The 12284-nt window shown below is 38.8% G+C and overlaps 1 protein-coding gene across 18 annotated transcripts in view; it reads left to right on the forward strand.

The window, feature by feature from the left end:
- Window positions 1–12284, forward strand: part of LOC122565310 (protein unc-13 homolog A) — a 428982-nt gene that overhangs the window by 211335 nt on the left and 205363 nt on the right. For 9 of the 18 annotated variants that reach the window (XM_043721144.1, XM_043721133.1, XM_043721137.1 and 6 more), the window contains 2 exons: window positions 3386–3441; window positions 10932–11019. In XM_043721144.1, the coding sequence (XP_043577079.1) occupies window positions 3386–3441; window positions 10932–11019 (144 nt within the window). Of the gene's footprint in view, window positions 1–3385; window positions 3442–10677; window positions 10757–10931; window positions 11020–12284 lie in introns of all 18 variants that reach the window. The other 9 variants (XM_043721135.1, XM_043721136.1, XM_043721145.1 and 6 more) reach the window with 1 other exon arrangement.

Raw genomic sequence — 12284 nt, forward strand, 5'->3', positions numbered from 1 at the left:
AAAATCATGTCTCATAAACTTGATTGAGTTTTTTGAAGGAACAAAGAGGATTGATGAGGGCAGAGCGGTAGACGTAATCTTTATGGAATTCAGTAAGGCTTTCAGCAAGATTCCTCATGGAAGACTGTTAGTAAGGTTAGATCTCATGGAATACAGGGAGAACTAGCCATTTGGATATGGAACTGGCTCGAAGGTAGAAGACAGAGGGTGGTGGTGGAGGGTTGTTTCAGACTGGAGGCCTGTGACTAGTGCAGTGCCACAAGGATCGATGCTGAGTCCACTACTTTTTGTCATTTATATAAATGATCTGGATGTGAGCATAAGAGGTATAGTTAGTAAGTTTGCAGATGATGCTAAAATTGAGGTGTAGTGGGTAGCAAAGAAGGTTACCTCAGATTACAATGGGATCTTGATCAGGTGGGCCAATGCGCTGTGGAGTGGCAGATGGAGTTTAATTTAGATAAATGTGAGATGCTACATTTTGGGAAAGCAAATCTTAGCAGGACTTATACACTTAATGATAAGGTTCTGGGAATTTTAGATTAGATTACATTACAGTGTGGAAACAGGCCCTTCAGCCCAACAAGTCCACACCGACCCGCTGAAGCGCAACCCACCCATACCCCTACATTTACCCCTTACCTATCACTACGGGCAATTTAGCATGGCCAATTCACCTGAACTGCACCTCTTTGTGACGGTGGGAGGAAACCGGAGCACCCGGAGGAAACCCACGCAGACACGGGGAGAACGTGCAAACTCCACACAGTCAGTCGCCTGAGGCGGGATTTGAACCCGGGTCTCTGGTGCTGTGAGGCAGCAGTGCTAACCACTATGCCACCGTGCCGCCCACATGGGGAGTTTTACTGAACAAAAAGACCTTGGAGTTCAGGTTCATAGCTCCTTGAAAGTGGAGTCGCAGGTAGACAGGATAATGAAGAAAGCGTTTGGTATGCTTTCTTTTATTGGTCAGAGTATTGAGTACAGGAGTTGGGAGGTCATGTTGCAGCTGTACAGGACATTGGTTAGACCACTTTTGGAATACTCTGTGCAATTCTGGTCTCCTTCCTATCAGAAAGATGTTGTGAAACTTAAAAGGGTTCAGAAAAGATTTACAAGGATGTTGCCAGGGTTGGAGGAATTGAGCTACAGGGAGAGATTGAATTAGCTAAGGCTGTTTTCCCTGGAGCATCAGAGGCTGAGGGATGACTGTATAGAGGTTTATGAAATCATGAGGGGCATGGATAGGATAAATAGACAAAGTCTTTTCCGTGGGGTGGGGGAGTCCAAAACTAGAGGGTTTAACGTGAGAGGAGAAAGATATAAAAGGGACCTAATGTTTTCACGCAGATAGTAGTGCGTGTATGGAATGAACTTGTGGAGGCTGGTACAATTACAACATTTAAAAGACATCTGGATGGGTATATGAATAGAAAGAGTTTAGAGGGATATGAGCCAGATGCTGGCAAGTGGGACTAGGTTGGGATGTCTGGTCGGCATGAATGAGTTGGACCGAAGGGTTTGTTTCCATGCTATACATCTCTATGATTCTGACTCTACTGATGGGATATTTATGTTTGCCGAATGAAGCATTTAAAAATATGTACGTCTAACAAGAACAAATTTGTTGATTAACTTAAAATGGAAAAGGTGGCAAAACAAATAGATTACTTGTAGCAAAATTAAATGGCGTTGTTATGATAGATTATTTTACAAAACATTCTTGGGAGTCTTGAGGTACAGGTCAACGAACATTGATTGAGCCAATTTTGGGAGATTCCATCTGAGAAAAGGTTCTGAGGCAGCACTGTAACTCGATGAGAATATCTTGTCGAGGTTTATAAAATTGTGAGGGTCAACGATAGGGTAAATAGATATAGTCTTTTCCCTGGGGTGGGAGAGTCCAGAACTAGAAGGTGTAGATGTAAGGGGCGAGGGAAAGATCTGGGAGGACCTAAAGGGGCAACCTTTTTCACATGGAGGGTAGTGCGTGTGTGAAGTGGGCTGCCAGAGGGAGCGGTGGAGGTTGGTGCAGATACGGTGTTTGAAGGACATCTGGATGGGGATATGAATGGGAGGGGTTTGGGGGGATAATGTGGGCTAGGTGCTAGCAATTGGGACTAGATTGGTTTTGGATATCTGGATTGGCACAGATGAGTTGCACCAAAGGGTCTGTTTCTGTGCTGTACATCTCTATAATCTATGCTCTACCAAATGTTGATAATCCACAACATGGAGTGTTCTTTCTAAGATGAATTACTTTGGAGAAATAAATATATTTTGGTGGAGAGGGAATGTTCATGAAGAGTTATTTTTGAATGCCTCTTACTGCTAATCTAAGAAAGGCATTCTCAGACTGAGAATTTGTTTCCAAACCATTATCATTTTGGATGTACTTTTTGAAGATTAGAGGAAATGGTAGACTTCAGAGAATCAGACTCTTGCCAATTAATTGGAAATGGGCTGGAACAGTTCAGTAATGTGCATAATACGAGGGAAAAACACTCTACAATATGCAACTTTTGGCTCCGCCAGCTCACCTGGCAACCAGCCTGATTGATTGACTGTCCAGTCTGGTTGGTTGCATATCTTAGTTTTCAAAATGGAGAAAATTAGAGTTAGAGTAACATGCAACTACTCTTAATCAATTTTACTGCTAGCTATTGCTAGCCCTTGATAAGTTTTCTTTGATGCAGAAAAATATTTATTGTATATAATTAGTTAATGGAGCTTGTTGAATTGCCAGTTTGAATCATGTAATTCATACAAAGTTAATAGACATTTAGCAAGGTTTCCTTCCTCATCCCCAATACGAGATGGTCAATAAGTAGAATTGACTGAGAGAAAGTAATCTATCTGCAGCCAACCAAAATTACTCGAGGAAGCTTAATTAATACCTGTTGAAAATTGGAATGGAGGGTTTAGCAAAATTTTCAGGCATTGTTTGTCTTTTTGGAATGAATGGTATAGGATATCCATGTTGTGGTAGAAAGAGAAGGTAATGCTAAGGTAATGACTTTGGTTGGAATTTGTTGATGAACCAAACAGCTTCTTCTCATCGTGGGTATTTACTCCCATGTATAAAATGAAGCAGTATATTCTAGGTGTTATGAGAAGTAAAAATGACTTACTGTTGCTGCCTAACTTTTCTAAATAAACTTTTTCTAATTTTCACATTATTATGTGATTTATTTTTGTTTTGGTTTATCATACAGACAGCAAAACTCTATTAAAATACTTCAGACAGTATTTATCAAAGCACATTGGGAAATATATTGGGAGTAAAGCAGGTGATAAAATCAGCTGTACAATGAAATATTGAGCTTTCATACTAAAGAATATGAAATATGTTGCATTTTTGCAAATAAATTTGTTTTTATCACAGGCACAACTTGGGGAAGGGGTTGGTGATCTTCCCAAGCCGCTTTGGTTTAAAGGAGGGTAAGTAAAATTTCATCAATTAGCACGTTGCAGAAACTCCACTATAAATAGATTGAATACATTAATATTAAAATGCTTTGTAATTTGAATTTCTGTATCATGAAATGTACTTGAGTGGTGGACATTTTCGTAATTCATGTAATTTGCTGAAGTCTAAGCCAGAAAGAGAATGTTTGGTTCACAGGTTGCAGATATCTAAAGTGTCTTTCAGCTTTATAATATAATGTTCCATTTCAGAGGTGTACCACGAATACTTATTTGTTAATACTACTATGAGAATCACAAAACTTACATAATTTGAGAGATAACATTTAAGTTAGATTGACTTTCAGTTTCTTGTGGCTTTTGGGAAGCAATTTTAAAGTTGTAAATTTTAGTAGCTTTTCAATTTGTCACCCCTTAGAATGGAGATTATGGATCCAGGCACCCATGATAGAATCTATCCAAATTTATTTTCCATTAACATCATTGAGAATGAAAATTAGGCAGCTTCTATACTGGAGAGTAGTATGCAAAAACAGTTCACATCTGGGAAGCAAGACAAAGTTCTATCCAAGTTTGATTTTTGGCATGGGGAATTTTGTTTTTGGAGATATTGCTATTGCAGAAATACAGACAAACTGAATAACGGGAGATAACTTAAATCATCGTATTGAGAATGACTTAATTATTTTCAAGGTGGGAATCATTGAGTGAGGGCAAAGCAGTTTCTAAATTGATTCTTTAGTCTGTACTCTTGTAACCTAATTAGGATGTTTTTGCAGTTTGTAACATAACTAGCCTATTTGGAGTTGGGAGAGCATTTAAATACATGGTCTATATTTTTATACTTTTTGAAATATTAGAATTCACCAATTTCTTTCCAGAGGTATATGCATCAGTCAGACTCTCAATTTCTGCTTGCCCAGTTTAATAATATGATTCAATGGAACTGACCAGTCAGGACATAACAGCATTGCTTTGTAATGTTCCCATTTCTCAAGAAATTAATGAGCTGCTTTTCACCAAGTCACAGGGTAACAAGGAATTTGAATGCACAGGCAATGATTGGTTCAAACATTTACGAACGTTACCCTGTTAATAGATTTATTTATAATGGCTGATTAGAAATCATTTTAGGAAAGATCAGCTTGGGACAAGGCAGTCTTGGTGTGGATGAGTACAAGTCTAATATTGGATTAAAGTTCAAAAAAATTGAAGAATGCAGAGTTGGCCACCAAAGTATTATAAAAATGGATCTGATGTGCTAAGTCCTTATGGAATAAAGTATTTTTTTCTTTGACTCCACTGTGACAGCAACTTGTAATTTTCACAGCAAAATGATTCAATGGTATTAGTTTGTGGAGCTGCATAATGAAGGCCTGGCAATTTTAAAAATAAATGATATTGACCTAAATGAACATGCCAACTGTGGAAGACTTACCCCCTTATGAAATTGGGAGCATCACATGGGCCACAATCATGTCAACCTCTCCCAATTTGAATGATCACTTACCATGTACAGGTTATACTTTGGCATGATGAGAGCATAAATTGTATATTTTTTACTTTGAAAGGCATTGGTGAATTGACAAAGTTTCTAATAGTTTCTTTAATGTATTTTGTATTCTATAGATTATAATATGGAAAGCCATATACTGCTAAGATTAGAGCAATCTCTAGACCATTCAGTGTCACTATATTTACTTCAGCATCCACCCAAGTATTATCTTACTAGGACTTAGAATTATTAAAGGGTTAGAAGGGAGAACTGGATATTACACAATACAGTAGTGAGAAGTAGATTAAAAATGAGAAAGTGATAGACGAATAGAGGTTACTAAGTAGTATGAAGAAAAAGGAGGATACCATTTCTTCACTGTGTTCAGTGATAGTAGGGATGGAGCTTGCTTTTACATTAGATTCCTGACAGTATGGAAACAGGCCCTTTGGCCCAATAAGTCCACATTGACCCTCCAAAGGGTAATCCACCCAGACACATTTCCCTGTAACTAATGTGCCTAACACTATGGGCAATTTAGCATGGTTAATTCACCTGATCTGCACATCTTTGGATTGTACGAGGAGACCCACGCAGACGGTGAGAATGTGCAAACTCCACACAGACTGGTGCCTGAGGTGGGACTTGAACCCGGTTCCCTGGCGAGGTGAGGTAGCAGTGCTAACTACTGAGCCACCATGCCACCCCAGTATTTGGCTACCAGCTGTGGGAGATCTCCAGCAAAATGATGTCAACATGCAGAACTGCCAATGACATTGAAAAATCTCAGATATCAAAGAAGAAAGTAACAAAGTAGGCTCATTAGCCACCATTTCTGCCACCTCCAGCAGGATGCCACTGCAAGACATAAACCCCTCCCACTCCTGTCAGCCTTCCATGAGGACTGTTCCCTCTGGGACACCCTAGTCTACCCCTCCTTTGCTTCCAATTCCCTGCCACGGAACCTTCCCCTGCAACCATTTACTTCCTCCCTCTTCCATATACAAGAGCCCAAAAAATCTTCCAGTGCTTTACCTGCACTTCTCTCAATCCAGTCTACTGTATTCACTGCTCACAATGTGGTCTCCTCTACACTGGGGAGATGAAGCATAGACTCTGGGTGACTGTTTTGCAGAACACATATGTTCTGTCTGCAAAAAAGACCCTGAGCTTTCGGTTGCCTGCTACTTCAACACTCCACCTTGTTCCCTGGTCAATATCTTTGTCTGAGGCTTGCTGCAGTGCTCCAGTGGAAGCTAGAAGAACAGCATCTCATTTTCTGCTTGGGCCTACAGTCTTCTGAACTCGATATTGAATTCAACAATTTTCGGGCTTGAGGCACCTTCTTCTATGTCCTTACCCCAACTCACACACCATCAGGCATGGTTATCACATGGTCTGATATTACACACTGTTTCCTGAAGAAGGGCTAATGCCCGAAACGTCGATTTTCCTGTTCCCTAGATGCTGCCTGACCTGCTGCGCTTCTCCAGCAACACATTTCCATCTCTATTACACACTGTCCATTGTTAGCCACAAATAGTCCTCATTAGCAGCCATTCATTCTCCTAGGCTGACTATTGTCCACACCTTTGTCTGACCAACTGTTCTTCACTCTCTTTTGAGCACTATCCCCACCTATCCTTTACTCTCTCACCCTATCTGCTGCATAAATATTTTTTTCCAAGCTACTATCCATTCTGAAGAAGAGTCACTGGACCCGAAGCATTAACTTTGATTTCTCTCCACAGATGCTGCCAAACCTACTGAGATTTTCCAGCAATTTCTGTTTTTGTTTCTGAATTCCACCACCAATAGAGCTTTTAGTGTGTAATCCTTAATTTTTATAATTATACAGAAAGTAAAATAAAGATTAGGACATATGCAAATCAGTGAGGTAGAAACTAAAATACCAGAATGGTAAAGCAAGTTTATTTTAGAAATTTTGGAATCTTGAGCATAAATTGGATTTTTTTCCCACTTCTATTCACTCATGGCATGTGAACATCACTGGCTGGGCCAAGATTAATAACTCATCCTCAGTTATACTTGTGAAGATGGTGTTGAGCTGATTTGACATAAAGGAGAAAAAAATGAGGACTGCAGATGCTGGAGATCAGAGTTGTGAGTATGAGGTTGGATAGCACAGCAGGTGAGGCAGCATCTGAGGAGCAGGCGAAACAACGTTTTGGGCATAAGCCGTTCATCAGGAATGAAGCTTATGGACTGGAGGCTGAGGTTTTAAATGGGAGGGGGAGGGTGGGGTTGGGAGGAAAGTAGCTGAGAATGTGATAGGTAGATAAAGGTGGGGAGAAGATGATAGGTTGGAGGGGAAGGTGGAGCAGATAGATGGGAAAGGTGATGGACAGGTCAAGAGTGTGGTGCCAAGTTGGAGGCTTGGGACTGGGATAATGTGAGGGGAGGGGAAATGGGGAAACTGATGAAATCCATATTAATCCCATGTGGTTGCAGGGTCCCAAGGCGGAAGATGAGGTGTTCTTCCTCCAAGCATCGAGTAGTAAGGGTTTGATGATGGAGGCGGCCCAGGACTTGCGTGTCCTTGGTGGAGTGGGAGGGGGAGTTGAAGTGTTCAGCCACAGGCTGATTTGACCTAAAACAAATAGAAAAAATGGTCATTTGGTGGTACAAAACATGAGTAATGCTTTAAAAAACATATTTTGTCAATGCGTTTCACCTTATACTTTTCAATTTACAAAAATACCAATTTGAGGAGAAACTAAACTTTAAACCACATGAAAGGATAGTGCTAATTGGTTGGCAAGTGGGCTGTGGTCGTGAAATTGCCACAGAGAATGTGCCAATTAATGATGATTGACAGTTAACTGTTAAGCTTTGTTTAAATTTTAAACCAAGCAGGTTGACTTTGTTTGGTCAATGCATTGCCCTGAGAAATGAACCATTGAATGGTCGTCACTTATGTTGAGAGTTGAAATAGGTGTTGTATACGTTCTCTCTGTATGCAATAAACATGACTCTGTGAATTAACATATGTAGCTTCCAGTATGTGGAAGTGTAATACTGTGCAAACCTGACTCTCAATCCTAAACTGGTTGTTAGCATAATTCTTTTGTACACTCAAAATTATCTGGCAGACATTGTGCAATTACAGAGTCATATCTAATATTAGACTGTGTTGCAAGTTTTGCAGATTATGGCTTGGTTGGATAGGTGAGTACCTTGCTTGTCGCAAACAGCCAAAGTAATGTGCTGTTTGATATGATTCAGCAGTCTTTTAGAGGTATGGTCTACAAATCTGATGTCACACTGGCCCTGCAGATCATATACCCCCCATTTCACATTCCTTCAGGCAATGCCCTAACCAACCAATGTCAATCTGGCTGGTTTAAAATTTAAACAAACCATATCAATTAACTGTCAATCAGCATTAATTTTCGCATTCTCCACACCAATGCCTCTGCTAATTAGAATCCACTTGCCGATCAGTCAGCATTCTCTTACAGTATAATTGCTTTTTCCCTTAATTCGTATTCTTGAAAATTGTCCTGATGTATGCAAGATGAAAAGCTACTACAAATTTCTTTTTCAGCTATATTTATTGAAGAATTAGTTTATCAAGATTCTTTTATTTGTAGGAATTATGACTTAGTCTGTCACTTAGTGATACCACATTCAACAATTTGCAATTTTTCAAGGATCTCCACAGTGAGGCTGATACCATAAAATGTGAAGCACATGCCAAATTGGCAATTTAAAATTGATTCTCATCTGCAAAAAAACTTGAACAGTGCAGTCTGGGGAAGAGTAAGGAATCAATGACAATGATATGTGGGTATTTGCATTTAGCTTTGGTTGTGGATGTCAGAAGTCAGTGTCAGGTGTACAAAAATAATGATAATGAATGCTAACAGTTACACTGTCTTTGTAATAGCAAAATCTGGCTTGTGTTTGGCTTTCCTTCATCCCAGAAGATTCTAGTTAAATATATGCAAAGTATGATGATGTAATGTGATGTAATTCTTCTGAAAATGTGAAAGATGTACAAAGTTCACATTTGGTTTTTGTCTGTGATGTTTAGTTGATTTTATCCTTCAAAGTGTGGAGAAACTTTGAAATGGGCTCGAAATTTGTTTGCAAGCATATGTGCAAATACATCTGATTAGCCATACTAGCTTTCCACTTTTTAGAGTATTTCTGAAAGCAAAAATACAGGTGATCCAAACCCATGGTGGCTCAGTGGTTAGCACTGCTGCCTCTCAGTGCTAGGAACCCGGGCTCAATTCCAGCCTTAGGCGACTGTGTGGAGTTTGCCAATTCTCCCTGTGTCAGCATTGGTTTCCTCCGGATGCTCTGGTTTCTAGCCATACTAAATTGCCCATGTGTTCAGGGATGTGTAGGTTACGTGCATTAGTCAGTGGTAAATAAAGGATAATAATTGGGTAGGGGAATGGGTCTGGGTGGGTTACTGTTTGAAGGGTTGGTATGGACTTGTTGGGCCGAAGGGCCTGTTTCCGCACTGTAGGATTCTATGTTTCTATAATTCAAACCCAGAATCCTCATATTGTTAAAGGAACTTAGGAGTGGATAGATACTTAAATCAGAAAAAACGAAATCCTTTGATCAGCAGGATCAACTTCTGATTCGTCATGAAGTGGAGAAGTAATAATTGAGAGGCCCACCAGAATAACTGTGACATAGAAGTGGGCATTTAATCCATGTTAGTAAACAGATGTAGAAAAATTCATCCAGGGGTTAAAGTTTACACGTATAGATGTAATCTTGTAGAACCTTACACACAATAATTACTTTATATAAGTTTTATGCAAAAATATAAGGGCTTCAAGATGCTACATGTGCTGCTTGCTTGGCTGCACTACCTAAATGAAGAGAATGTGGCCTGTGGGTGATGATGAGCTATTTTGTGAACCAACTATTACACACACGAGCTTCAATTATGGAAATCTCTGAACAAGTTGTCCAATTTGATCTTGTTAATTTTAATATGATCAGGAATCACTTTAAAGCAATTTGTTTTATTCACAGAATTTGGAGTGCAAATATACTATATTATAGAAGTGACAAAAAACAGTTGTTTTCCTCCCAGTTTCTGTGCTATAAAGCATGCATGCATTGAAAATGAATTCAGGTTATTATCAGCACCTGGATGGCAATTTTCAATTAAAACCAAAACTGACCAGTTTATATTTATTTTATTTAATCAAAAATTAATCTGTAAATATGTGGAGGGTGAAAACAACCATTAAAAATGTAACAACTGATAATTGCCATTTTAAATTGAAGGGGTTTCAAAATGGTCTTTCCACTTCATGAAAATTAAGTTTTGTGTATTATTGACAATATGCCCCTTCAACACCCATAAAAAAATGTTCAACATATATTTGTATTTCCATTACTTTGTCTCAGTGAATGTTTATGCACAATTAGTTATACAGGTCGCTGTACAATGCGCGTTTCGTTAACACTAATTCGCTATAACACGATTGACGAACTGGGGACTCTGTTTCTAAAGCACAAAGTCTTAAAGCATGTATTGGTTATAACATGATTCCAGCCCTGTTAGGTTAAATGGTCCTGCTATTCTGCAATTTTCTTATAACATGGGATTGCACGAGAACAAACTAATGCGTTATAGCAAAACTGACTTATTTATATTGTACTGGATTACTGTTGTTGAAGACTATGTTGGTCAGGCCTCAAGGAGTTCTTTTCCCCTGCTATATAGTAGTACTTCACTTTACTATTGCTGTCTTTTCTAGGCCTGGCGGTGGGCTTTACAGTATTGACAGTATGCCAGATCTTCGAAAGAAAAAACCCAAAAATCTTGTTAGTGATTTGGTGAGACATTTCTTTTCTCCCACAGTGATCTGCCACTATGCTCTGAGGCATCTTATGGTCATGGAGTTGTGCCTGTTGTCTTGCTTGCTAGTAATTCTCTCTGTTTCTTTTACTTTTATGTATGTTTACTTTTGTTTTCTTTTTCTTTTGTCTTTTGTTTCACTTATAACTGTAGGGGAGCAGCGGTTAAATTTCTGCGTAGCATTGACAGCATGCCTGACATTAAGCCTCGGCGTAAATCCCTCCCACTGGTCAGCGACCTGGTGAGAAAATCCTTGACTGCTGTATTCGAGGGATGGCATTACAACATCAACATGCAGCTAGTTTTGTTCACAGTATTTTACGGGCTTCTGGGTTCTGTACTAGGCTGAAAGACTTTGGTTTCTAAAATTTTGGCCCAGTTTTAATTGATAAATGACATTTTGATTCTACAATTGCTTAATCTGATTATGTGCATAAGATCTCCATTATAGCTGATAAAAACATAGCTAAGTTCATCAATGAAAAAAAAAGCTCTCTTGCAAATGCAAAGAAGTTGAATTTGTTTGAATCCACTTTCAGAATGGCTGAACACAATGCAAGTTAGGTTTTAGGAAGTTCACACGTCGTCTTAAAACAAATTTCAACTAAAAACTAATTAGGTGATTACTTAACAAATAAGGCAGCAAATTAGAAACCAAAGTTCTTAGTTATTGCAGCTGCAGCTTAGCTTCACTTTCTATTGTTTTTCTGATTATGTTTATTTTCAAAGATATTTTGCCGCCTTTTCTGTTTGCGCTGCCTCTATCAGACCTTTTTATTGCCTGTCTGTTCAGTCCTGTAGTCTGGCCCCGAAGCCCGTAATAGTTTTCTCTTTATAATGTTCATGTAAAAGGTTTAAACAAGTTCAATGCTTGCATCAGCAGGCTTCTCGAGTTCTAAACCTTGACCAAACATCTTGTGTTATGATGAAAGAATATTGTATTACATCTTCTGCCAACTGAAGTTAATACAGATCAAAAACTTATAATAGAATTTTATAGATAGAAGATGAAAAATTATTATTGAGTCTGTTTTAATATTCCAAACAACTTCATGAAGTAATAAGAAATATAGGACTTGGTTGTAGATTCAATGCTTAAAGAATACATGATCTCTTGAAATTAATCCAATAAACCTGAGTATTAGAAGTGAAGATGAGAGAGTAGATGTTGATGCTTTAAAATTGTTTATCAAGCAACATTAGTTCAAAAACACACAAATATCAAGGAGTTACTGTTTTTCAATTGTATACCCTCAAATTTTGTATCTCATTACTTGGATCCCCTTGGTTTTTCACAACAAAGAGTTTAATTTCTTTTTACCCATCTCTAGTTGATAACGTAGTTCCCAATTTTCACTGTAAGCAAGGGACCAATCAACAAGGTGGTATTGAGTCAGAAAGGGCAAAACTATTAACAGTCAAACCCAATGAAGATAATGATAAAACATGACCTACTGCATCACTACCACCCACACACCCGTACCCACCCCTGTCCCTTAAATTTGC

The sequence above is a fragment of the Chiloscyllium plagiosum genome, chromosome 31 (genome assembly GCF_004010195.1).
Source record: "Chiloscyllium plagiosum isolate BGI_BamShark_2017 chromosome 31, ASM401019v2, whole genome shotgun sequence".
Lineage (NCBI taxonomy): Eukaryota > Metazoa > Chordata > Chondrichthyes > Orectolobiformes > Hemiscylliidae > Chiloscyllium > Chiloscyllium plagiosum.